Source organism: Bison bison, unplaced genomic scaffold (genome assembly GCF_000754665.1).
Source record: "Bison bison bison isolate TAMUID 2011002044 unplaced genomic scaffold, Bison_UMD1.0 scf7180017864533, whole genome shotgun sequence".
In the NCBI taxonomy this organism is placed as follows: Eukaryota; Metazoa; Chordata; class Mammalia; order Artiodactyla; family Bovidae; genus Bison; species Bison bison.
In genome coordinates, this window is record NW_011495082.1 from 8,955,830 (window position 1) to 8,981,039 (window position 25,210).

At 35.4% G+C, this 25,210-nt stretch overlaps 1 protein-coding gene across 9 annotated transcripts in view; it reads right to left on the reverse strand.

The window, feature by feature from the left end:
* The window catches only part of MCTP1 (multiple C2 domains, transmembrane 1), a 563,225-nt gene that overhangs the window by 233,770 nt on the left and 304,245 nt on the right, over positions 1–25,210 (reverse strand). For 6 of the 9 annotated variants that reach the window (XM_010831935.1, XM_010831934.1, XM_010831933.1 and 3 more), the window contains exons 4-6: positions 20,651–20,730; positions 15,998–16,103; positions 7,464–7,502 (exon numbers count right to left, since the gene is read on the reverse strand). In XM_010831935.1, the coding sequence (XP_010830237.1) occupies positions 7,464–7,502; positions 15,998–16,103; positions 20,651–20,730 (225 nt within the window). The remainder of the gene's footprint in view (positions 1–7,463; positions 7,503–15,997; positions 16,104–20,650; positions 20,731–25,210) is intronic. The other 3 variants (XM_010831936.1, XM_010831932.1, XM_010831938.1) reach the window with 1 other exon arrangement.

Genomic DNA, 25,210 nt, shown 5'->3' on the forward strand with positions numbered 1-25,210 from the left:
AAGTCTTGGCTCTAGACTCAACAGTCACAGCAACTAAGACAACCATTTAGCACTTAAAAATCTTGTTACTTCATTTAAAGTTTAGGTGGTCTAGTGTTAGTCACTGAGTCGTGTCCGACTCTTTGCGATCCCATGGACTGCGGCCCACCAGGCTCCTCTGTCCATGGGATTCTCCAGGCAAGACTACTGGAGTGAGTAACCATTCCCTTCTTCAGGGGATCTTCCCAACACAGAGATCAAACCTGAGTCTCCTGTATTGCAGGCAGATTCTTTACCATCTGAGCCACCAGGGAAGCACTTAGGCAGATTTTTACCAGCTGAACCACAAGAGAAGCCCAAGTATACTGGAGTGGGTAGCCTATCCCTTCTCCAGCGGATCTTCCCAACCCAGGAATCGAACTGGCGTCTCCTGCGTTGCAGGCAGATTTTTTACCAACTGATCTATGAGGGAAGCCTAAGTGGTCTAATGTGACCTAATACTGAAACTGCACCAATTCCTACTCTCTGTTCTTCCCCAGATGAACATCAGGGACAATGACCTAATTATGTGATTAGTATGCAAAGAACAAAATGAGATTGATGAGTTGGTGGGGGTAGGGAGGGATTTTTATGGTTGAGAACTTAGGTTTCTCTGTTAAAATTTGAGAAACAAAATACTCATCACATTTGGATCCACTGAAGTCCTCGGGCTGTGCTTTTTATGTCATATTTAATTACTTCTGTCATTATTAACCAACTAAAATTTATATTTGATTTTACAACCTACATTCTCATGTAAATTTAGGTCTTTATTTCAAATAAAACAAGTTAATTTTCCTGTGGACCCTTATGCCACTTGTAGCTCTGATGAATATAAAATTCACAGTAGATTAGCCAAGACTTTTTTTTCACTAGAATTTCTAATAATAACAATAACAAAAAACAATAATAATGATACACCTGTTTTACGATAATAAACAGAAAGTGGTGATTTTATTGTGGGAGGCAAGAAAAGCGGAATAAACTCGTTATGAATTCCAGAGAAGACTTGTCTTAAGTCTTAATTATAGATATTTAGTTACACTTCAGTCTCTGCCAAGACAAGACTTTGGTAAGTGAAGGAAAGTGCTACTTTAAAAATGCTAAAATTATAAAATAACAACAAAAGGAAACAGAATAAAAACCATAGGTGTCAAGCAAATAAAAGGAAAATTATTGAAGTTATTCTGAATGATGAACTGTTGAACTATTTCTGTTGAGTTTTTGAATTTATTAAGGAAGCAAGATCCATCTTTTTTAAATCTACTTTTTTTTGCCTCCAAAAAATTCAATGCATACTAAGAAAGTTTCTCCTCCAAGATAAAAAATTCTACTATTAATCTAAAAGTTAATGTGATTTTAATTTAAACAATCTAGAAGATGGATTCTTTTTCTCAGAGAAATAAAACTGGATGCTCAATTTTTCCCCAACAAATGAATATGATGATGTTTCTTTCATATTAAAGTATGAAACTATTTATATATATTAAATGTTTAATAGAAAATATTTATATGTATACAAGTATATATAAATATAATATTTCTATTTCTATATAAAATAAATCATAGAAAGATTTAATGACTTTGCCATCAGACAAGCAAGAATAGCCACTGAACTCATTAAAAGTGATATCTTTTATTGGCCTTAAATTGTAGAGGCCTTTAAACACATTGCATGTTATTTTAGTACAGTAATTCTATGATACTCAAAACATTCACAGTAGATTGGAAGTTTTGAAGTATGAGATTCTGATGTAAAAGTCAAGTCAGGTAGTATTATTATTACACAGCATGTTTTTATAGGTGCATAATTTCCTCTTACCTCCTTGCCCACTTCCTTGGGCATTTAAGAGGTGAAAAATGAGTAAGTGCATAAGTAAATAATTTTCATAGACTTTCCTAGTCACACTGGAGTCTAGTTACCAAAGCTGCAATTCTCAGATGCCTCCATCAAGTTGACTAAGCCTATCGACATGTCAGTGAACACAGGAATGTGAAGGAAGTAGAAGCGAACACTGAAACACTATTTTCTTGTTTTCTTGGTTCCTCAAATAGATGTTCATATCATTTGTACTCATTAAACATAAATATAATCCCTCTGCAATGCCCATTGTCCTTTTAAATATTGTTGAAGGGAAAGGGCAATGTCAGCTCCCCAGAGGACCTACTCTATAGCGGAAGCCCGGCCCTGCTTTGTCTTTTATTCTTTTTAGAAATTTTACCTGGAGTCTTTCTCATACATGTGTGTGTGTGTGTGTGTGTGTGTGTGTGTATATATATCTAACATATACATATATATATATATATAAATACATGCATTGTCAACCAGGGCTTGTCAACCAGTCCTTAAAAAATTATGATTTACTTTCACTGTAGACATTTTGGGGGCTTTAAAACCAATAAATCTCCTCCCAGGCACACTCTATAAACACACACACACACATACACACATGTATCTGTATCTAATATATACATGTTAGATACATTATATGTACATACATATGAATCTTTGAATTAAAAGGCCATGTAATCTGTGAATGAACCTTCATCATCCTGGAGTCAAGCTATGTCAGTTCCCTCTCTTTGATCAGTCCAGAAAGGGTCCAGAGAGCCTACTTGGTAGCACACGTTAGCAATGTGAAAGCCAATCTATGTTCCCACAATCACACATCTTAGAGCTAGCACAAGGCGTCATGGAATCCACTTTCTCCTTAAGATTACATTTTGGCATTTCACTTTGTGCCAGCTCATCCAGATTCTCCCCAAAGGACTCCCAACATTTTAAAAATACAACATGAGGGGTCAAATAAATGTAATGCTCTTGTTACAGCAAATCCCTGTAGTTATGAATTACAATACATAAAAATGTATGATATATTATACCTCTGTGAAAACAATGCCAGAAACAGCAAGAAAAAAAAGTCATCTCAATATAAAATTTAATTACAGCTCCATGTATTTTGAGGCGATAATCCAATATTTACTGGCATTATGATATCTCTATTTTAAATAAACTTATTATGAATTTTAGGAGTATAATTAATTCAGATAAAAATACAGTCCTTTATAATACAAATGTTCATGCAATTCACCCTTTGTTTATTGTTGTATTGCAGACTCTTGGAAGTCTTAATTATAAGGTTGACTTTATAGAACTTCCAAATAAGAAAAATTTGGAAGTACAGATAGTAGAAGAGTAAGAATTTTTAAAAGAATTTTATATTTCCTTCAAATACATGTCAGCATTTAATTTTTTCAAAGACATATACATAATCATTAGAAATGAGACACCAAAGAAAAGCCATTTTGGTCATTCACAGCTGAGAAAGTAAAAAATCATTAAAATTTTCATTTTTGCAACTTTTTAAAGATCACCCTCTATTTATTATCAGGATATGAGGTCTTTATGAAAAGGACATGGTAATTGTTAAATAATGACTTTTTCCCCCACCATGTCTGACTGACTGTGTGAGATACTTAAAAATGTGTTAATCTGTTTCTCTACCATTTCTTAAATTAAAGCACTTAGAGGTTTTCACTGATGCATTTTTAATGTGTCATCCAAGGTGTCAGGTTTAACTACGCCCTGCAGACTTACAGAGTTGAAAGTGTTCTCTAGTTTAAATTAACAATATCCTTGCCAAAAGTCTTATTATAAATTGCCTCATTCAACCAGTGAATAAAGTGTTTTATAGTTCATTAAAATTATGCTAAGTGATTAAAATAAAATCTTTATAAAAAAGATATTACTAAAAAATAAGCTATCAAGTAACAGAAGATATGCTAATGAGACATCATCACATAGTCATATTATTCAAAGGATGAACTCTTCTTAAAACAATTTTAAACTGTTATTGTTGAGAACAGAAATTGCAATGTGTACATCTTTATATCACAATGGTTATTTCTCATAGAATTAAAGTGATTTATTGAAAGCATAAGTTCATTATTACTCTCACTGATAAACTTATTCTTCCATGTTAAAACACACGCAGACACACAATGTGGTATAAAATCATTTCTGCTTGCCATCTGACAGAGGCAATTATTTCATTATTGATTTTCTATTTTTTTTTTGTTTGACCCCACAAAATGAATTCACAAAATTCATATACACCTTCTCTTCTGCGCTCATGAAGCTTTCTTGTTGAATAATTTAGCCTTAGAATAAATTATCAATGATAAGCTTCTTCTAAAGAATAAAACATTACAATAACTCAAAGCATCACCATTTCTCTGCCAAAATGCATCTTGCCACCTACATAGAAAACTTTGGCCAGGATAATTATCCAATTGTCCAAGTTTAGGGAGTTATTGATCCCTTTCTTCTTAAAATAATATTTTCCTACAAAAGCTTAGTGTGGGAAGAATTAGAAATGTGCACAGTGGAAAGTATGTCTTGTGGAAAAACCAGAAGGAGTGTATTACAGGATGCTACTATCCTCAGAAAAGGAAATACTATGGAATTCATAATTGTTTACTGGTTAACATACAGTTCAAATATAACACATATTTTAACACTCTTCCTTTCCAGAGGTAAGTTTAGGCATAGTTTTTCCCTATTCATTATTAGATGGTAACACATATATTCCAAATAATATCTAAATCTGTCCTGAACTATAATTACAAATTCTCTATCAAGTTGGCTCTTCACCTCTCTTGCTTTCAATAGTAAATACAGCCCCACATTATGTGAGTTTCACAAATAATGAGATTTCTATTGAAAGAATCTGCCATTGGCAAGACAATGAAAATGAACAGATATTTAAATAATGAGAAATTCCCTGAGCTGATGAACGTATACACTGAGGAGATGTGCATATTAAAAAAAAATAACAATGCCATTTTAGCTCTTCCTCACCCCGCTTCCATGCTTATATCATTTCTGAAAATAAAAAGAAAATAAGCAAAGGAGAACTCCATATTGGATAAAATATCTAACAACGTTATCTGACTATATGTAAGTCTTTGCCACAAAGTGTATAATTCTCAGATCTTATCTTCACCAGATCAGATCAGATCAGATCAGTCGCTCAGTCATGTCCAACTCTTTGCGACCCCATGAATCGCAGCACGCCAGGCACCAAGGGGGCTTAAAAACAGACTGAAGCCTGTCTATAAAAAAGCAGATCTCAGTCCCATAAACCAAGATTCCAAAGAAGAAAATGACCTGTTTCTATGAAAAATTCACCTTTGACTTTGAGTACAGTTATATCATATGTAAAAATACCTGTATTCAAGAGTCATCCAAATAAATTACATCCTCTTTCCAAAAATAAAAGAGGAAAAATCTTTACTTACACAGGAATCTTTACAGGGAAAACACAGAAATCATTAGAAAAGGGATGCATTTGCACAACACGGCAACTCATAACTACACAGCACAGTCATTTGTCCCTTCGTTTCTCAGGAAGGACTATTTACTTGAGCACCATCCTTGCTCCTTCAATCCCTGGAGGAAAGAACTGGGGGAAGCAGTCTCCTTGTGTGTTAAGGAGAGCGGACGAGGTGGTAACTGAAATTTCAAACTTTCCCCGGATTTTCAATTTAACACTCTGCTCTTGTAACACTAAGATGAATATGGCACATATTTTAAGGGACAGTGACAATTTGAATGAATTATCAGGTATTCAGTATGTTCTCATAGGAAAAAAAATGATTTTCTTCTACTTAGCATTCACTGTCCCCATGAAATTTTATAAAACTGAAAATCCCTCAGGCTAAAAACCCCAAAGCTATATTATTATATACACTAAAAATAATCTACCAAGTACCCCAATGAGTGCAGTTAGATACAGGGAGTTCTGTATCATCAGTGTCAAGCTAGAAAATATACCAGTTTGAATGTACAATTGGATTGTTAATGCTTAAAAACTCTAAGAAGTTTAGATATGAAAATAGTAAAGAATAGATGTTTATTATTTTTTGTGGATCAAAAAAATGGATTTATGTTGGCTTAATTTATCTTTAAAACTAAATTTAAATATTAATTAGATAAACTATTTAAAGAAGAATCTTTCTTCTTTTATATTACAATAAAATAGATTATTCCTTCTAGTTAATACTCAAAACTATATAATATCTTGCTCTAGCATTATATCTTAACTACAACTGGAAGAGAGATATTGCTATATATTAATGGATTACAATGTTTCTACACAGATATAGTATAATGAAGACACATAATGAAGAAAGTCAAGTTACATAAATTTTTAAACATATATATCTTTAATATAATACTAATTTTGAAGTATAATTACAAAGAAAAAAGTGTAATACAAATATGAACAGTGCAAATATTTCCTTAAGATTTTTGAAATTTTATTTTGGCCAGGAGAAAACCTAGTGAACACTAGGTGAGAAATATTTGGCAATGTTTTTAATGTTTTAAAATTAAATGTTTTTAATTTTATTAAAATGATAAAGGTGATTTTTAACATGGACCTGACCTTTTTATGATCCAAATTATCTTTTGGCTGCTAATTCTACAATAACCGGAAAGAAAGTTTTTACAGTAAGAAATTCTGGTTAAAGCAAATTAAGACATTACCATAAATAATCATGTTGCTATAAGTATTTTCTTAATTCACAATAATGAAAGTGACAAAATTAAAGAAAAATTTAAATAATAGCATGATTCAATCAGAATGGAAGAAAAAAGATTGTTATGTTCCAGGGTCTAAAAAAATAAGTCACTATTCAAAAGGAGTACCAATTTTGTAAAATAGAAATCTGAGCAAAAATGATCTTTACAAATAAAATCCTTTAGATTTATTCCAAGGAGTAGTCATACAAAAGTCGGTTTCATCTTGACATTTATTTGTGTACGTGGTACCACCACTGAACAGATTAGAAGCTTAGAATAGATCTTTTATATTTTACAAGTTATAGGAAGAGCCAGGGCTTGGTAACTTACAAGAACTATAAACTCCTCTCGTTCCCACCTGCCATTTATTTCTTGAAGTGAGAGGAGAAGCAATGACAGAAAACTGTTCTCATTATGCACTTCAAAGATGTAGCAATAAAGGGATTTTTGAGTTTAGAAAACCTCAGACTCGGTTTTCAGTGAAAGAAAACAGTAAATTACATGGATATTCCTCCTCTCTGGAGTTGTCCCTACCCTAGTGCCATTATTTTAAACCTGATCTGGAGCAAAGGCATTTTCTAGACCCTGTGGTGCCCAGAACAGAAACCAGATGCTGAGAATGATGCTCAAAAGTGACCCAAGATTAGCAAGAGGATGGTTTGGATGTGATTGATCAGAGTGATTTCTATTTACTGAAAAAGCATCACATGATTGGCTTAAAGTTCATGGGGAAAAAAAGAAAAAAGTGAAGAGTGATGAAATTCTGAGGTGTAGTTTGAAGGGGTATGAGAGAGCCTGGGAAAGCAGCTGACAGTTCTTCTCAACGAGAAAAGCTGAAAGATCACATGCTAAGCATTACCTTACTTGATCTTTTCCAACTCTTCCTCATTAGCATTGTCTGTAAATGAAATAAAGCATTTTCATTATCTTATCACTCAAGCACAGGTCAGGGCAGCCAATTGTTTTTTGGAGGGAGCTTAACATTTAAACAGCAAATGGTTTCCAGCAACAATTACACAAGACAAAAATTGTTTTTTCTGGTACACACAGCTAGAAAAGCACCTTTAACATTCAAGCAGTCTTTCTGGTAAGAGTTCATTTGTTTTATCCTTTTGTACAAAGAAATGGGACAGTAGATTTTAAATAGAATGGAAAATTTGAAATATCTTATCGACAGGAAAAAAATGCATTGCGTCTCCCAATTAGCAATTGTTCCTTTTGGTAGTGGAGGCTAAGGATGTATCATGACTTTACTGGGTATATAATAATTTTCCTCCTTAAACACATTCAAAGTCTGTTGCATTGATGGCGTCTTAGATTTGTGTCTGCTTCCAGTTAGTCTGTAATTACATCAGGGTTTTCAAATGCTTTCAACTGAGAAAAAGTGCTGCATATTGTGATGGTTATTAGTGGATCTTCCTAATAGCCATTTCAGATCCTGTAAAGTTTTTTCATGTCATAGTAAGAGGTGTTATGACTTCAAGTTTTCATTAAGTTTCATGAAAGTTCATGATGAGTGCCCAAGATCATTGGTCTCTCACGTAAAGTAACTCATAAAAATACAATGACTTTTAATTTCCTCTCCATTTAAAAGGAAAAATTCTCAGTGAACATGGAGGTATTAACTTCTGGGTAACCTCCTTACTCTCAGCTTTATTATTACCTTTAAGGCAGATGCAGTAGGGACTAGGGAATATTTGGAGCAAAGAATACAGTTAATAGAAATGTTAGCTGTATTTGTGTATCAAGGAAGAGCACTGGTGCCTTTTAAGAACTCTATCTCCTTCAGCAAAATTCACTGTAAAGCAAGACCATTTCAGAAACCACTCACAAATTACAAAAATACAAAAAGGGAAAGATCTTAATATAAGATTAAGTCATTTAGAAGTCAACCTTTGGCTTGAACCAAGACAAAGGAATTATGTAGAAGTTCTAGCATAGGAAATGAGAAAAAATCATAAAATTGTCAAAGATAAGGCTATATCCCGCTTTTACGTAGACAGTGGTTTTATGGATTATATTCTCTCTATATACACTCTGAGTTAAATATTAACCAAAATATGGAAGAGAAGTAGATTTCCCAAGTTTACACTAGTTCCCTATTTTTTTCAAATGGAGTCATGAACTGCAAAGTATTATATTTTTTTCTAATTACTAATGTCCAACTTATTCTGAAGCAGCAAAACCCACCATTGGGCTGTGGAGATGGGTGTTTAACAGATGTTTGTGGTTGATGACAAATGAGTATTGTCATTGTCATCACCACCATGATCATCGCCATCACCACCACCACATTCTCCTCACCATTAAAGTCAACTGAGCATGAAATACTTTCATGGTATGCCAAGTTTATGAAAACTGTCCCAGTTAGGAGTCATACTGCACATGTTCAACTTTCTCAGAAAGAGTTTCAATGAACAAAGAATGGTAATTTCTAGGGACAAGTTCTTGAGTCAAATCAGGTGAGAATAATTAAGACAAGTAAGTCAAAAACTAAAATCTCTTATCTCGTGGCCATTTATCATCATCAACTCGTCTTTAAGAATCTTACAAAGTTCCATTTTGTAAGAAATGCTGTCCTATGAAAAAATGGCTAAGAACACGAGAAGAGTTGAACCTCAGGGCCACACTCGATGTTACACAGATTCACTGCTCCTGGCAAAGCCACACGCCCTGACTCATAACCGCTGTATGCAATTAACCTTTTATATGTAAAGCTAACTACAGGTTTGGTATTTTACTGTCTCTCAAAATCAGTTTTACCAATAAGCTGCATGGTATTATTTTTCAGATTGGGATTCTGATACAAACAAAAGGCCAGTAATTTCCCCAAGTGTAAATAGAAAGATTGGGCAGTTACAGGGACTAATTCCTTATTTTCTGATTCAATCTCTAGAGTTCAATTATAAATCCAATGACTCTCAAAATGGGCCTGGATTTTATAACAAAATTTCTGCTTATTGAGCGAATCCAACCTGCTAACCAGTGGGTTTAGGTATCTCAGTCCCAATTCTCTTTTGTTTTTTAGATGGTTGGGTGAAGGTAGATTCAATAAAACTGAAAACAGTAAAAAAGGTTTTTAAAAAGTGAATTTAACAGACATACTATCAATATTAACATTGTTACCTTCGCTAACTGTGGGACATATTAGAGAAGAAAGATTGGGGAATGTTAAAGATAGGAGATGAAGCAAATTCTAGAAAAACAAGATTTAGTTTTTGCTCTTTGATCTTCAGCTGAGAAACATATGAATTTGTTTTTGAAAGTGTCATTATCTAATATCATAGTACAATTCAAACCCTTTATTAGCAACTCAACCTCTTTGAAGCCCAATAAAAGGCGTAAGTACATTAAAATATGACTCTCTGAGATTTGCAGAATCTTTGGGTTTTTAGAAGTTTCACATTCTCAATCCATGTTTTGTTTTTATCTTTTGTTGCAGTGATTTTTTTAAGGCAATTACATGGCTATTATAGATATAAAAAATCACAGAATGGCTAGATATTATGGTACCTACATATTATAAAACACATGTATTTTATGTTTATAGATGGATTTTCCCCAAATGTTAGGTTATGAAAGAATTCAAAAAATTTTCAAAAATAAACTACCAAGAAAAATAAATTCACTAAAGATCAACTAAGATTAATTCATATGTTTCTTAAAATTTTCTACTTTTTAGCTTTAGCCAATCCATAGGTCTAGGTTATCTAAGAGAGTATGTAACACAAATTAACTCACTTTTATTCCACAAATTCGCCAATGAAGAAAGTTGTGGATTGAACTCTGCTAGAAAAAGAGCCAGAAAGAACTCACACACACAATCAGACCAAAATACCACATATAGGACTCACATGTATGCACTGCACACTACAGGGCCTACACAGGACATGCATTCAAAGCAGAAATGACAGTTGCATCATGCAAGTCATCAGCGTGCCCCCAGGAAGGTTTTGGTTTCTCACACACGCAGCACTGAAAATTAAAACACACACACACATATATATGTGTGTGTGTGTATATATACACATGAACATACACACATACATACATATATGTATCTGTTCACACATACATACATATATGTATCTGTACACAACTGAGATTTTTTACAAAAGAATCATGACTCAATGGAGAAGATTTTAACATAAGTAACCATGAAATACTTTTGTTATGACTCATGTATATTTCTTAATTAGCTATAATTAGATCTTGTATGTTTGACAGGCTTTAGTAAATACAGTAGGCTGATAAGGTTTTCAACTTGTTCTTCCTTTTTACTGAGTTCCAGAAGGAGAACTGTTCTCACAGGGAGAAATTTCTCCTGTTCATACAAGGAGAACTCATCGCAACCATGTGATCATGAAACGTAATGTCAGTATTAATAGTGTATTAAACACGGGCGTGATAATTGATTTAGAACTCTGAGAACTTTGTGATGCTAAGTCCTCTGTTTCCAGTTACTCATTCCTTCCCACTTTTGATAGGATTTCTTAACATTAATGTTCTATTTCCTATCTGATGGTTAGGATTTATTTGTCAATGGCTCTTGAAACTCATACTATCCATTCTCCATGTGAATCCATATAAAATATTTAGTTAAGTTTTATAAACACAGGCGTAAGAATAAACATGTGCTTTTTGAACTAAGTCTTAAGTTCCAAAAGCTTAAAATAGATCATTTCTGAGCTAATAATCAAAGAGAACAGAACTCATAATTTTGCTGTGAGAAGGTCAAAGCAAAATCATCCTCTATTCCTTCCCTATGCATCATTCTGAATATTAAATGGAATTATGAAGCATTTAGTAAACTGATTCTGGTTTTCTGCATTATGCATTTGAATTTCTCTAAATAAGATTTATTCTTAGGTAATTTGTGAAAGTTCAGCATGTCATTTTCATTGCAGCAATACATTATATATTTCAGGCATATTAAAAGTTTAATTTGAAGGTACACTGGATAATTGAGTTGCTTTTAACCAAGAAATTTCTAATGTATTCCAGGTAAATATATTTAGCCAATAAATACTAGGCACGTTACCAAATGAAGAAAATACAGTGATGTGCTTCTAATTCATTGTCATGGTTAGAAATCTCGAGACGAGCAGTATAGACTGATTTTAATCAGATTATCATCAATATAAAATTTAAGAGTTCCAAAGGAACATTAAATCATTATTTCCAATATTGTTTGTGACAACCTCAGGGATTTGAATATTGAAGAAGGAAACTTAAAATACTTTCCCTTGAACCTTTGAGGCATTCCATCAAATCCTCCTTGAGATTTATCTACAGCCCACTGAAAATCAACCAGGTACAGAAAGCTGGACTAGGTTCTAAGAGGAGTCATCATAAGAAAGGTAAGCAGAAACAATAATTTTAAATATCTGTAAATACTTATAAATTATTATTTCTTAAACCAGGAGGGACAGGGTATAGGATGGAGTCAAGGTGAAGTATAGTAAGTAGAAGTGTATTTTAGGTAGGAAAAGTCATGCTGGAGAAAGCTTGGACTTGAGAGGAGGTGAGCTGTGCAGGAGTCTATATTTTGCTGGGACAAAGGTTACAAGTGAGGGAATGTATGTTCTTTTGCTGGAGAAGATTAAAGCCTTCATCAGGAGTTTCCATTTCCATGTTAGAGAAATAGCCAGAGGTCACTGAACACTTAGAAGAAGAATAAAGAAGGAGTTATACAACTTAGCATAATGCATATAGGTGGCCAGTAAGTGGTTTTATTCAATAGATGCCTACAAATGACATTTATTCAGAGGTTCAAAAATCTCCCAACTAGGGTCGCTTACCAATTTTAGAGACAGTAATTAATAAACAGCTCTAGAACTGCTATATAGACCAAAATAAACAAAAGGTGGCTCCCCACCTAATTCATGTGTCTTGGTTAGAAATTTTCATCATGTAAAGCATATGCACAGAAGCTGCAAGCCCAGTCTAGGAATCAGACTAGCCAGGATATTGGAGATCCTGATAGGATTTCCTATAGGGGACCTTTCATGCTTCCTCCCCTGCCCCTAACCCAGCTGCTTCTCAATAACCAACTCCAAGCTCCCAGCTATTGGTCCAACCACAAGGAGGACCAGGTCCTCCAGGTCACCCTTCTCTCTGCTTCTCGGGTGTTGCTGAGGTCAAGACGGGCTTTACCAGCCAGAGGCTGTCTCCGGTACAGGCTGCACCCATTGTGCCTTTTCTGCGGCACTGGGTGCTGATAAGCCACTTGCTTCTCTGGTGCAGAGGACAGAGTATCCAAAATGGGAAGGGAAAGACATTGGTTTTCAGTTGCTGCAGCAGAAACAATCTAGTGCTATTTGGAGGTATAAAGTAAGGCAACAAAGGAAAAATACTTGGCAGTAAAAGATTTCTTCCATAAAACTAAGTTAGCCAAAAAGATCTGAATCAAGAAAATGGCATGAAGATTTCAAGAAGAATCTTGAAATGTTAAGGGAGAATGTGGCTGGACAGATACAATAAGGAGAAAGGAAAACGAAGAAAAGATAATTAACAATACCAGGTTTCTGATACGTTAACAGTTTCGTATACTCTGTTTCCTTTCCTATTCATGTTTGATAAACCACTGATGATAAGTAACCAGGCACTGTCATATTCTAAAATGATTTTTCCTAGTTAGAAAGAAATGGTGCCTAAATATGTTTGAGCAGCAATGGAGATGGAAGGATTTTTGCAAGAATTGTTGAAGAAAAACTAATTTCTGGAATTACTGTACCTGTGCTATATTTCTGAGTAATTTAGAATTCAGCTACTTCATCATAAAGTCTCTTGATACCAATTTGATCCCTTAAACCCTCAGTCTGATGTTAAAATATTTAATAAATATTCTTTTAATGTAGAAAATCAGCAGACCTTTCATCATGAAGTCACCCGAATAACTAAAACAGTTGTATATATTTGGATCCTCAGTAATACTGCCAGTTCGGATATTCTGGGGACACCTAAGATCTCAGGCACTTGGTTATTTTCATTTATGAAGTGCTGTCTTTCATAAAGTAACAAAACATCACCAAACAAGAATATTCTGTCACCAAGTTTTGTTGATTTCACCTCCGATAGATAAACTTTTTCATTTCCTTCCATCTCTGCGTCGGACAACTCTAATCCAAATCTCCATCATTTCCCACCAGAATTTTTAAAACAGCTTCCTAGTTGGTCTCCAAACATCTATTCTTACTCTTTCATCTCTTTTCTACAGTGTAGCTACACAACAAAAGGCAAATACAATTATGCCACTTCCCATTTACAGACTTTTCAATGGCTCCCCGTTGCTCTTTGGGGAAAGACCACGAACTTTAACATGGCCAACAGTCCTAACACAGTCTGGGTGCCTCCCTTTGACTGTCATCATGCACTAAGATCTCCCACAGTCTGCTTCCACCCTTCTCTAAGCTCCAGTACTCTTTCAGTTCTTGGAGTGCAGCTTGGTTTCCCTAACTATAGAGCCTTTGCCTGTGCTATCTCTTCTGCTTCAAATACCTCCTCTGTTTTTGTTTTTTCTTTGTTTTTTGCTTTTATCAACTCCTATTCGCACTTCAGATCTCGTGTCTCATTTGACTTCTTTAGAGAATGCTGTTCCCATGACTAGAACAAATTCACCTCTGTTTTCTCTACAGCAGCACGTCACTGCTCTTTCATGGCACTTAAAACAGCTGTCATTTTACATCTCCTTCTGGGATCGTTTGATTTCTGAGCTCTCCACTGCATTTCAGCTCTACTGAATCCTAAAGGTCTAGCGTGTTGTTGCTGTTTTAGTTGCTAAGTTGTGCCTGATTCTTTAGCATCCCCACGGGCTATAGTCTGCCGGGCTTCTCTGTCTGGGATTTCCCAGGCAAGAACACTGGAGTGGGTTGCCATTTCCTTTTCCAGGAGATCTTTCCCAACCCAGGGATCGAACCTGCATCTCCTGCGTTGGCAGGCAGATTCTTTACCACTGAGCCAGCAGGGAAGATCAAGGGTCTAGCATAGGATTTAGCTCATAGCAGGTTCCTGATGAATACCAGATTAATTTGAATAAAAGAATAAATGAATATTTATACTTTATTCCTGTGTATGGACTAGCCAGATAGGATATACTCCTTGGTTTATACTGGGTGAAATATTATATTCTGAATTGGTGACTTTCAAAATTGTATTTATAAATGTTCTCTGTGAAAAAACATCACCTACCCTTTCATTTGCCCACAAGAGACCATGCCTATGAACGTACATACATTCTTTCACCATGCTAAGTTCTCAATGTAGCTATTATCAGATAGCACTTGTTCAAAAAGAACATTTTCTTCCTCACTGAATAAAGTATAGAGACTTAAATCATACTTAACAAATATTATATGTGAATAGGTATGCTCATTGTTTAATTTTAAAAAGGATAGAGAAAAGTCCATTGCAAAAGGTGAGTTTCTCAATGAGTTTAAAACGCTTCCCCATTTGAAACTGTAACTCGCTATATTTACTTACAATCTAGGGGAAAATGCCAATAATATTAATACCTTTCCAGTAGAAAACATATACCAACTTTAATCATGCAATATTTTAAGACAGCAATACACACATTGCTGAAAAAGAGTGTTTAAATTTGCCTAAAAATTATTAAATATGTCTACTCTTAAAATGTGTTGCAATCAGAATTAATGAGAATAGCTCTTAGTACATGAAAGTACCCTGAGTCTAATAAATAATCTTTGGTAAACTGAGGCAGAAAGTGTACTGGCAAGCATATCGATGCAGGTCAAACCTGCATATATATATTTTTTTTTTTACCGTCGCTTCAACAGTGCTGGAGTTCCTGTATCTCTTGTCAGTTTCTCATAGTAGCATGGTGTGCAAGGAAGTACAGACAGCCAAGGCTAGAAAATTGGTACTGCCAATATTGGAAGCCCACCAAGAAGATGAAAAGTACTCACTCATCATTCATCAAACAAATACCAGAAAGCAGAAATTCTATTGTAATTTCACCTCATTTTCTTTGTTATGGTACATTTGACAGTACAATCAAAACAGTAGGCTCTGGATATCTCTAGGTGGAATTCAAAATATTCAGTTCACCAGTAAATATAATCCCTGAGTGAATATCACTGTTCGCTACAATATAACATGTCTGAAATTGGAAAATAAAATTATGATAAAACATGCAAATATGTCTTTTATTTACAGGAAGAGGTCCTGACCTAGAGAACAGAATAAGAAATTTGAATTCAAAAGACGCGATACACCTAGACTGCTGATACACAAGATACTCATAGAAACAAAGAAAAGGCCAGACTTTCTTACGCTGCTTCTCTTTAATATTACCTCTGTGTTCAGAGAAGGCTAACAACATTCAAACAAGCAGGAGCAAGAAAGCTACAACCAGACTCTGCGGGAACTTACCACATGTTCTCCTTCTTTAGGGGTAAGGATGACTGACAGCAAAATGATTCCAAGATCATGGTCAGGATAATGGGGATCTTTCAGTGTTAAGGTCACATCCGTGGGCCTATGATATAAAATGTTAAGATATTGAGCATGCAGGAAACCAGTAGCAAAAGGCAATCTACGGAATGTGAAAAGACAGTTGCAAATGGTAGCATCCAATAGTGTTTAATACCCAAAATGTGTAAAGAACTCATATAATTCAATATCAAAAAACCCTAAGCAATTGGATTTAAAAATGGGCAGAGGACCTAAACAGACATGTTTGCAAGAAGGGACATGCACATGGCCAACAGACACACAAAACAATCCTCAAAAACCACTAATTATTAGGGAAATACAAAGCAAAGTACAATGAGATATCACCTCACACCTGTCAGAATGGCAATTACCAAAGAAGCAACAAATAAGTGTTGGTGAGATTGTAGAGAAAAAGAAACACTTGTACATTGTTAGTGGAAATTTAAATTGGCGAGGCCATTATGGAACATGGTATGGGGGTTCCACAAATAATTAAAAATAGAACTACCAGATGATCAGGCAGTTCCACTCCTGCCTGGGTATCTATCCAAAGAAAACAAAAATACTAATTGGAAGAGATAGCCAAGGTATGGAAGCAACCAAAGTCTCCACCAACAGATGAATGGATAAATAAGATGTGGTATGCATATCCAAAGGAATACTACTCAGCCATAAAAATAGCGAAACCGTGCCATTTGCAACAATATGGATGGACTTGGAGGGTATTATGCTAAGTGAATGAAGTCACACAAAGACAAATACTGTATGATTTCAGTTATGTGCTGAATCTAAAACAAAACAAAACAAATGAACAAACAAAACAAAACAGAAACAGACTCATAGATACACAGAACAAACGGTTGCTAGAAGGGAGGGAGCAGGGGAACAGATCAAATAGACGAAGGGGATTAAGATACATAAACTTACATTCATTAAATAAATACAGGGGATGTAATGTACAGCACAGAAAATATACTCAACAATGTTGTAATAACTTTGTATGATGCAAGATGGTTACTACGTTTATTGGAATCATTTTGTAATGCCTATAAATGTCAAACCACAATGCTGTATACCTGAAACCTACATTGTATGTCAATTATGTTTCAATTAAAAAAATATATATATAATATTAAAAAGGTTATAAACAGTCATTAAATGAATAAACTAAAGTATATCTTATATCAACAATTTATTATTTTTAAGAAGAAAAGTAATTTTGCCTTCCTTTAATTTCCTGGCATAGTTTTTGTTATTAAAATACCATCAACCTATTAAGTTATCCAATAAAATCATGGGCCAAATGGATAACTGGGTTCACACATTCAGTCTTTCATGGGGCTCTAAAAGGTCATGGAGTTACTGGAAAGGCCAAGAAAGTACCAGAAGGAAGTACAGAGAAACCTGTAAGCAAGAGTAGCTATTTTCTACAAATTTGAGTCCAACAACTAAATGAGGGTCATTTATTGACCTCTACCTTCCTTTTAGGTCTTCAGAATTTTCTTTAAACCAGGAGTATGACCTTTTAAAATGTATTTTTAATTGAAGGATAACTGCTTTACGAGTTGTGTTGGTTTCTGCCATACAACAACGTGAATCAGCTCCAAGTATATGTATATTCCCTCCCTTTTGAGCCTTCATCCAACCCCCACCCATCCCACCCTTCTAGGTAGAGTATAATTAAAGTAAACAGATGAGCAGGAGAAGAGGAAAATATAACATATAATTTGCTTGATATACATTATAAACATACTTTAAAACAATGAACAGTGGTGGTTTAGTCACTAAGTTGTGTCTGGCCCTTGCGACCCCATGGAGTGTAGCCCAGGGACTGTCCATGGGATTCTCCAGGCAAGAGTACTGGAGTGGGTTGCCATTTCCTTCTCCAGGGGATCTTTCTGACCCAGGGATCGAACCCAGGTCTCCTGCACTGCAGGCAGATTGTTTACTAACTGAGCTACTAATATTTAAAATAATGCTTCTATTTTTGGCTATTTAAACCTATGCCTAAATACTGTTTTAGGTTCAGAAATTCAAGGAAACCAACACTTAAAACAGGTGATCAATACTCAGAAGGCTTCAGAATTAGAAAAGTATCTCTGAGGATAGATTATGAATTACCAAATATTACCCACAATAACTTTTGGAAAATAATGCAAAATATACCTTCAACTGACAATAATATCTTGTTTCCATATTTTAATTAATACTGAAAAAAAGGGTTCATGTCCTCCATTAACCTAAGTGACTGCAGAACATTTAGCATCAGACTTGAATCTTGAAATGCTAGCAAATTAGGAATGTTCCTTTGGTTGTTCAATCATTTATTCATTTAACTCACAAAACAGGAAATGAACACTGTACTAGGTTCTGGGTAAAAATCAGAGGTCAAGCCCAAATATAAGACACTTGTCTTCATGGAGCTTAAGTTTTACTGAATGATAAAGCCAGATTCTAGTCTTGGGGAAAGGGCTTGATGGGAAAGGTGGTCCAAAAAAAACCTTCCAATCCTGGCTGCACTTCAGAATCAACTAGGAAGCTTTTAAAAAGAGCATGATCCTGAACTCTACCCATGATGACTCTGGTGCTGTAGATCCAGCCTAGGGTCTGGAAATCTATATATTTACAAATGTGCCCAAGCAATTTGGGGGAACCACAGCTACTTTCCAATGCTAAGATTTTATAATCCTAGGCTACTCTTTCACATGATTCTTAATTCACCGATTCAAGGAATGATGCTGTGAGAAATCTGGATGGTTTTTTGATGTTAGAGGTTTTAACTGAAGCATAAGGAACCAAGCAAACTGATAATATACAAAAATTATAAGGGCTGTGATGCAAATGCTTTGAGAGTAACAACTTGATCCTTTTAACAAATGCACATTAGTCATTATACTATATATGTGTATAATACATACTGGTGCATACACACATATTATATACACATATGTATACACACATGTCTTTACACGGGGTTACAATTTTATTTGGATCATTTTCCTATAATAATGATTACATTAAAAATTAACAGCAAAACCTTGATACATTTCTATAATGATTACATGATAAAGATTTAAGAATATTTGCAATTGCTTTACGATGATTATTGTTTTCTTCAAACACAATACCTTAATGCATTATACAGCAGCCTAAGTATTTATATGGCTGCTATTGCTATCCATCTGTCTATACCCAAAAGCTGCTGATTTCTATACACAGAATGCAATGATATACATGAATGTGTGATTTTTTTAAAGTGGTAACAATGTTTAATTTGTTGGGAGGGGAGGGAATAGTCCACTAAATTCATAAAATAATGAATGTGGCAAAGTAAACATCAAATGCTTACGTATAATCTTTGAACTTTTTTTAACCATCCCCATTTTTTTCTAGTTAAAATATTTTTCAGCAATAATTTATATTTAACAGCAAAAAAGAGAAAGTTTTGCTTTATGTTAATAATTTGCAGATCCTTATGCAGGGTCTAGGGAGAAAATAATGGTAGCCTTTGGAGAGAAGCAGCACAGCCCATTCTAGCTGGAGTGTTTCATGATAACTGACCACAAACAACACCTTCAAAGACAGGCATGGGGAGGCGGGGAGCCAGTCATCACCCTGAGTAAATCGAGTAATGGCCTGCACTAGATTCTGGGGTAGAATGCAGGACGTGTAGGAAGTAAGGAAAAGGCTGCTCTTTTGTCCCGCGTGAGGCACAAATGACTTTGGAAGACAAATTAGATGCCATCATGCTCAGACTGTAACACATAAGGGCTCTACTATTTATTCCGTTTACATGTAAAGTATAAAGTAGTGATCTGGCCCACTGCTCTGCTTTCCTGCTTTCCACTATTCCTGCTAGATGATATATAATACGATCATCTAAAAGATCTCTAAAACCACCAAAGTTGAGTTCACAGCTTCCTTTGCAACCCATTTCAACACTGCTTTGGAGCTTCGAAAATCTACTTTTTCTTCTGTGGTCATGTTTTAGTCTCTAAGTCATGTCTGATTCTTACGACCCCACGGACTGTAGCCCACCAGGGTCCCCTGTCCGTGGGATTCTCCAGGCAAGATACTGGAGTGGGTTGCCATTTCCTTCTCCAGGGGATCTTCCCAACCCAGGAATCAAATCCAGGTCTCCTGCACTGCAGGCAGATGTTTTACTGACGGAGCTAGGACCCGTGGTATATTAATCAATACCAATCAATATCAAATGGTAGCTTCATTCTTAAATTAATGATTATGATTAACATGTATAATCTTCTTCACGCCTCACTACAACCACACCAGCAATGTGAGAGCAAAGACTGTGTCAGTCTAGATTCCTGGTTTTTGGCACATTCTGGAAAAAAAAGTAGGTGTCTTAAGAATTTTTTTGCTGAATAGTTGTTGTCAATGAGATAGTGCGGGAAGCTACTATTATTTCCACTGAGTAAGTGAGAAAGCTATACTTGACAAAGGCTGGCTAGTATGAAGACTCTCAACCATGATTGACAGAACAGCAACAAGAACCCAGATCTATTGACATTTTCTGCTGCAAAGGTCTAGCTTCACAACAAGGTATAGTGGTTACGACAGTGTAAAAGTTACCTGTTTAACTCCAACTGTGTGAGATCCAGAAAGGCTGAGCCCATAAAGTCATCCTGCAGTCCAAAGTCATAGTCAAACACCTACCGAGCCAAAGACAAAGACATTATTATGAACAATTCTAATATAAACCTTAAATGAAAACATCTTCATTATAAAATAGTTTTTCTGTGTCACCAGAGTCAATACAATTTCCTCAGATTTATTTTTAAAATTCTGTTTTTATGTTTTGAAATGCTAAGTTCTCACAAAATATTAAAAGGGAATTACATTTAATTTTGTAACTAAATTACTGATTTAAAACAAAATAGAATTTTACAGAAGATGAATAACAAAATCAAATAAAATATAGTAAATCATCAAAAATGTGGGAACCACAGGCTAAGAATATTTACCCCTCATTATAGAAGGTGTATTAGTATTACTGAAAGGTAAACTGAGTTGGTATGAAATTTAACAAATATGTCTTTCATAATGGGCTGTAGGTGATGAAGACAGGACTCCAATTTCTGTATGTTTTTCAGGTCATTGAAGACATATTCTCTGACATTCTAGGACAATGTTGTTTTAAACATATATAGTAAGTAAACACTAAGATATTATGCCTATAGCACTTTATGCATTTATACTATGCTTAAATTAAGTTTTTATTGTCACAAGCAATTATTCAGGGATAATATTAATGTAACTAATAACAACAAATAGACAGAAAAAGAAAAGGTTGTATTTCTTCTGTCAAAATCATGTGTCTATTTAGTGCCTTTCATGGTTCACATTCATACTATGATGAACAAGACAGGCAATGTGCTGAACCTTCTGGATCCTACGTTTCACAGCTGGGAGAGCCAATAACAACCTGAATAGATATGTAGAGTTCTGCGAGGAGCGCCATGGAGACAAAAGCGTAAGGGAGTGTGTTGGGAGCTGCTATTTTATACTGGAGTCCAGGAAGGCCTCTTGGAGGAAGTGTGTTTGTGTAGAGCCTGCAATGATGAGAAGGATTAAGCAACTAGAATGGGAAGAGCAGTTCAGGCGAAGGAAACAGTGAGCGATTAGCATGTTCAAGAATCAGGATGGGGAACACATGAGAAATAAAGGAATAAAAAAAAAATAAAAAAAAATGAAATCACAAAAAAAAAGGAAAAAAAAAAAAAAAAACCAGCCAGTAGCCAGTGTGGCTGACGCAAATTGAGAAAGATGGAGACTGGAGGGAAGATGGGCAGAGAACGCAGAGCTAGATCAGACAGGGCCATTTTCAAAGAATTCTAAGTAAACAAGAGCTGGCTAATTTCCATCCATTTAAACATTTTCTGGGGCTTCCCTGGTAAAGCTCAGATGGTAAAGAATCTGCCTGCAGTGCAGGAGACCCAGGTTTGATCCCTGGAGAAGGAAAGGCAACCCACTCCAGTATCCTTGCCTGGAGAATCCCATGGACAGAGGAGCCTGGCAGGCTACAGTCCCTGGGATTGCAAAGAGTCAGGCATGACCGAGCAACTAACACACACAAACATTTTCTTACTCACGAAATTCCTCAGCCAACATTGATTAAATACTTATTATGTGCCAGACAATGTGCTAGGCACTCAGTAAACTGTGGTGAATTGTCAGTGCTTATAGTTTAGTGAGAGAGACAGGTGATATTCAAGGAAGTGCCCAGGTGTTACAATCACAAATTTTAATAACTGTTGTAAAGACAAGAACAAGGTATGAAATAGAAAAAAAGTACATTGGAGATCAGGGAAAGCTTTGAAGACTGAAAAACTGCTGCTAGATGAAGTTTAGAGCGGTGTGCCTGACCTTTTCAAATGGAAATTCACTGTATTGCACACTGTAAATGAGCATGAACAGGTAAGTCTGATCTTAAAAGGATGAGCCAGACCGTTGCACTCTCCAGGCTATGAGAATCCACTGATCAGCGCTGTTCTGCCCAATTCCTGACACACTAGCTAGAAAGCTCTAAGCAGAGGGAATAGTATATACAGAAATCCTGCATCAGTTACTTTTTCTTTCCCTCTAGTAATATATGTGTACTGCAATTCAAAAAAAACTTAATGTGTAGAAAATTGATATTTAAACAAAAAATACATACTTTGCATTACAAAGGGATTCTTAAATCAGAAGAGTCACAAGGGATTTATTTAAGTTATAAGCTCCTCTAATGCCTTTTAAATTATTCAATTTATAGTCATTTGATTTACATACAACCTTTCAGGAGTACATTTGTTGTAGAAAGCACAGCACTCCTGCAATAAATATTCTCCTTGATCAATTACACTTCTGAGCTTCAGTCATCCGCTCAGCGGCATATCTTACGCACCTGACACCTTGGTATTTGCAAACGGCTGCAGAAGTGTATTTTACAACATAAAATCTACACCAAAATTAAAGAAATCTCTCTTGTGAAATCTCTTCTAGTTGTATCAACCTAAGGATTAAAATCTTGGGGAGACTACAGCAACCTATAACCCACGAGAACACCTGGGGTACATCTACACATATAATGTGGAAAGCTGAGAATCCAGTGACTTGATCAGTATAGACAGCTCAGATGGGTGATTCAACATTCAAACTCTGTTTAGTCTCATGGGGAGAGTCTTTTCTACCATCCTAATGCTAGATGTTTACATTAGTTCTCAATTCCTATTAATCAGCAAAGGCATTAACATGGGGAAGAATGCAAACACCAGAATCCATCCGTTAATGAAACTGTTAGCAATGAAATCTGCAGCCAAGCTCTATAAAGTATTTGTCAATTTATATGTCAATTTATTGCTCTAGGTGAAATGTCAGAAAATACAGAGCATAGAAGAGAGAAATAAGAAAAGTACTCCCACTGCAATAAGTACAGTTAATGATGATTAATGTTTATCCAACATTTACCATATATAAGGCACTGCCTTAAACACATCATATAGATTTTTCTTAATAAATTTCACTCTTTTACAACTCAGTGAAAAAAGCATTGCTTCCATTTGTCAGATAAGGAATCCAAAGCTTAAAATATTTATTTTACTTGCCCCCAAATGCCAGGACTAGGAAGAATTCGGAGTCATCTCTTGTAACGGATTTCAGACACAGAACATCTTTAAATTGAACAAATATAATCTGGGCACCCACTCTGGGTAAAGCACTGGGAATTCAAATGTGAACAATTTATAAGGGATCCCTACTTTCACAGACCCTCTGCTCCATGAGTTGGAAACATTAGGTAATATTAGGTAGAAGCTGATTGGGACTGAGTAACACCTCTCTTCATTCTCAAGCAAGTTTAGAACAAGAAATGCTTTATTCTGATCAATGAATTTATTTATCATCTTGATTCAATTGTTTTCTATGGAAACTGGATTAGGAAATGCATAAGTTAAAATGCTTTTGGGTACAAGTAACAGAAAACTCAACTCACACTGGCTTCAATAGAAATGGCAATTTATTAGCTTAAATGAATGAAATGTTCATAGGTAATTATGACTTCAGGGGAGTTTATATTTGGGGTAGTTCAAATGATTTATATATTGATTCATTCATTTACTTGGAAAACATTTGATGGGCACCTGCGATGTGCCAAATACTGCTTAAGGCACTAGAAATACAGCAGTGAACAAAATAAAGGGAGGGATCCTTAATATATGATGGGCTGCAGACAATAAAAAAACGTGTTAGGTGGTGGTGAGCACCATGGAGAAAACTATTGGAGGGAACAGGACTGATGGGAACTGCTATTTTATGTAAGATGCTTAGGAAGACAGTGAGAGGGAGCGGCATGTGAGTGAAGTGAGAAGACATAATGGGAATAGGAAATGGAAAGGTGCTCAGCTCACATAGGTACCCAGGTACCTTGGCCCAGGATATAAGATGCTACCCATACAAGTATGTCTATGACGCATTTCACACCTAGGCAGTTTCAAAACAACCATTTCACTATAAAAGAGTAATTAAACTTCAAGTCATAAAACTGACATTATAAAATAAATAAAACAAAACCTAACTGTGCCCATTGCAACTAGTTATCTCTAATGGAAAACAGAAGCTATGTTGTTTGATTGCTGGGAGGACTTAAGCAAACCCTTCATCTCTGGGAGCCTCATTCACCTGTAAAATGGAGGTGAGAAGAGTTACTTACAGGGTTATTGAGAGGATTACATGAGACAATGCAGGTCTGGCAATTAGCACAGTGCTCTGTAAATGGTAGTTAGTATTATGATGAAGCTGTGACTGCAGATTCCATCTTTCTAAGACTCAATAACTTCACATGGTCTTTATCCATAAGTTGAAAACAAGTACAAAATTCTGAAAGAGACGGGCATACTAGAACACCTGACCTGCCTCTTGAGAAACCTGTATGCAGGTCAGGAAGCAACAGTTAGAACTGGACATGGAACAACAGACTGGTTCCAAATAGGAAAAGGAGTACATCAAGGCTGTATATTGTCCCCCGGCTTATTTAACTTATATGCAGAGTACATCATGAGAAACACTGGGCTGGAGGAAGCACAAGCTGGAATCAAGATTGCTGGGAGAAATATTAATAACCTCAGATACGCAGATGACACCACCCTGATGCTG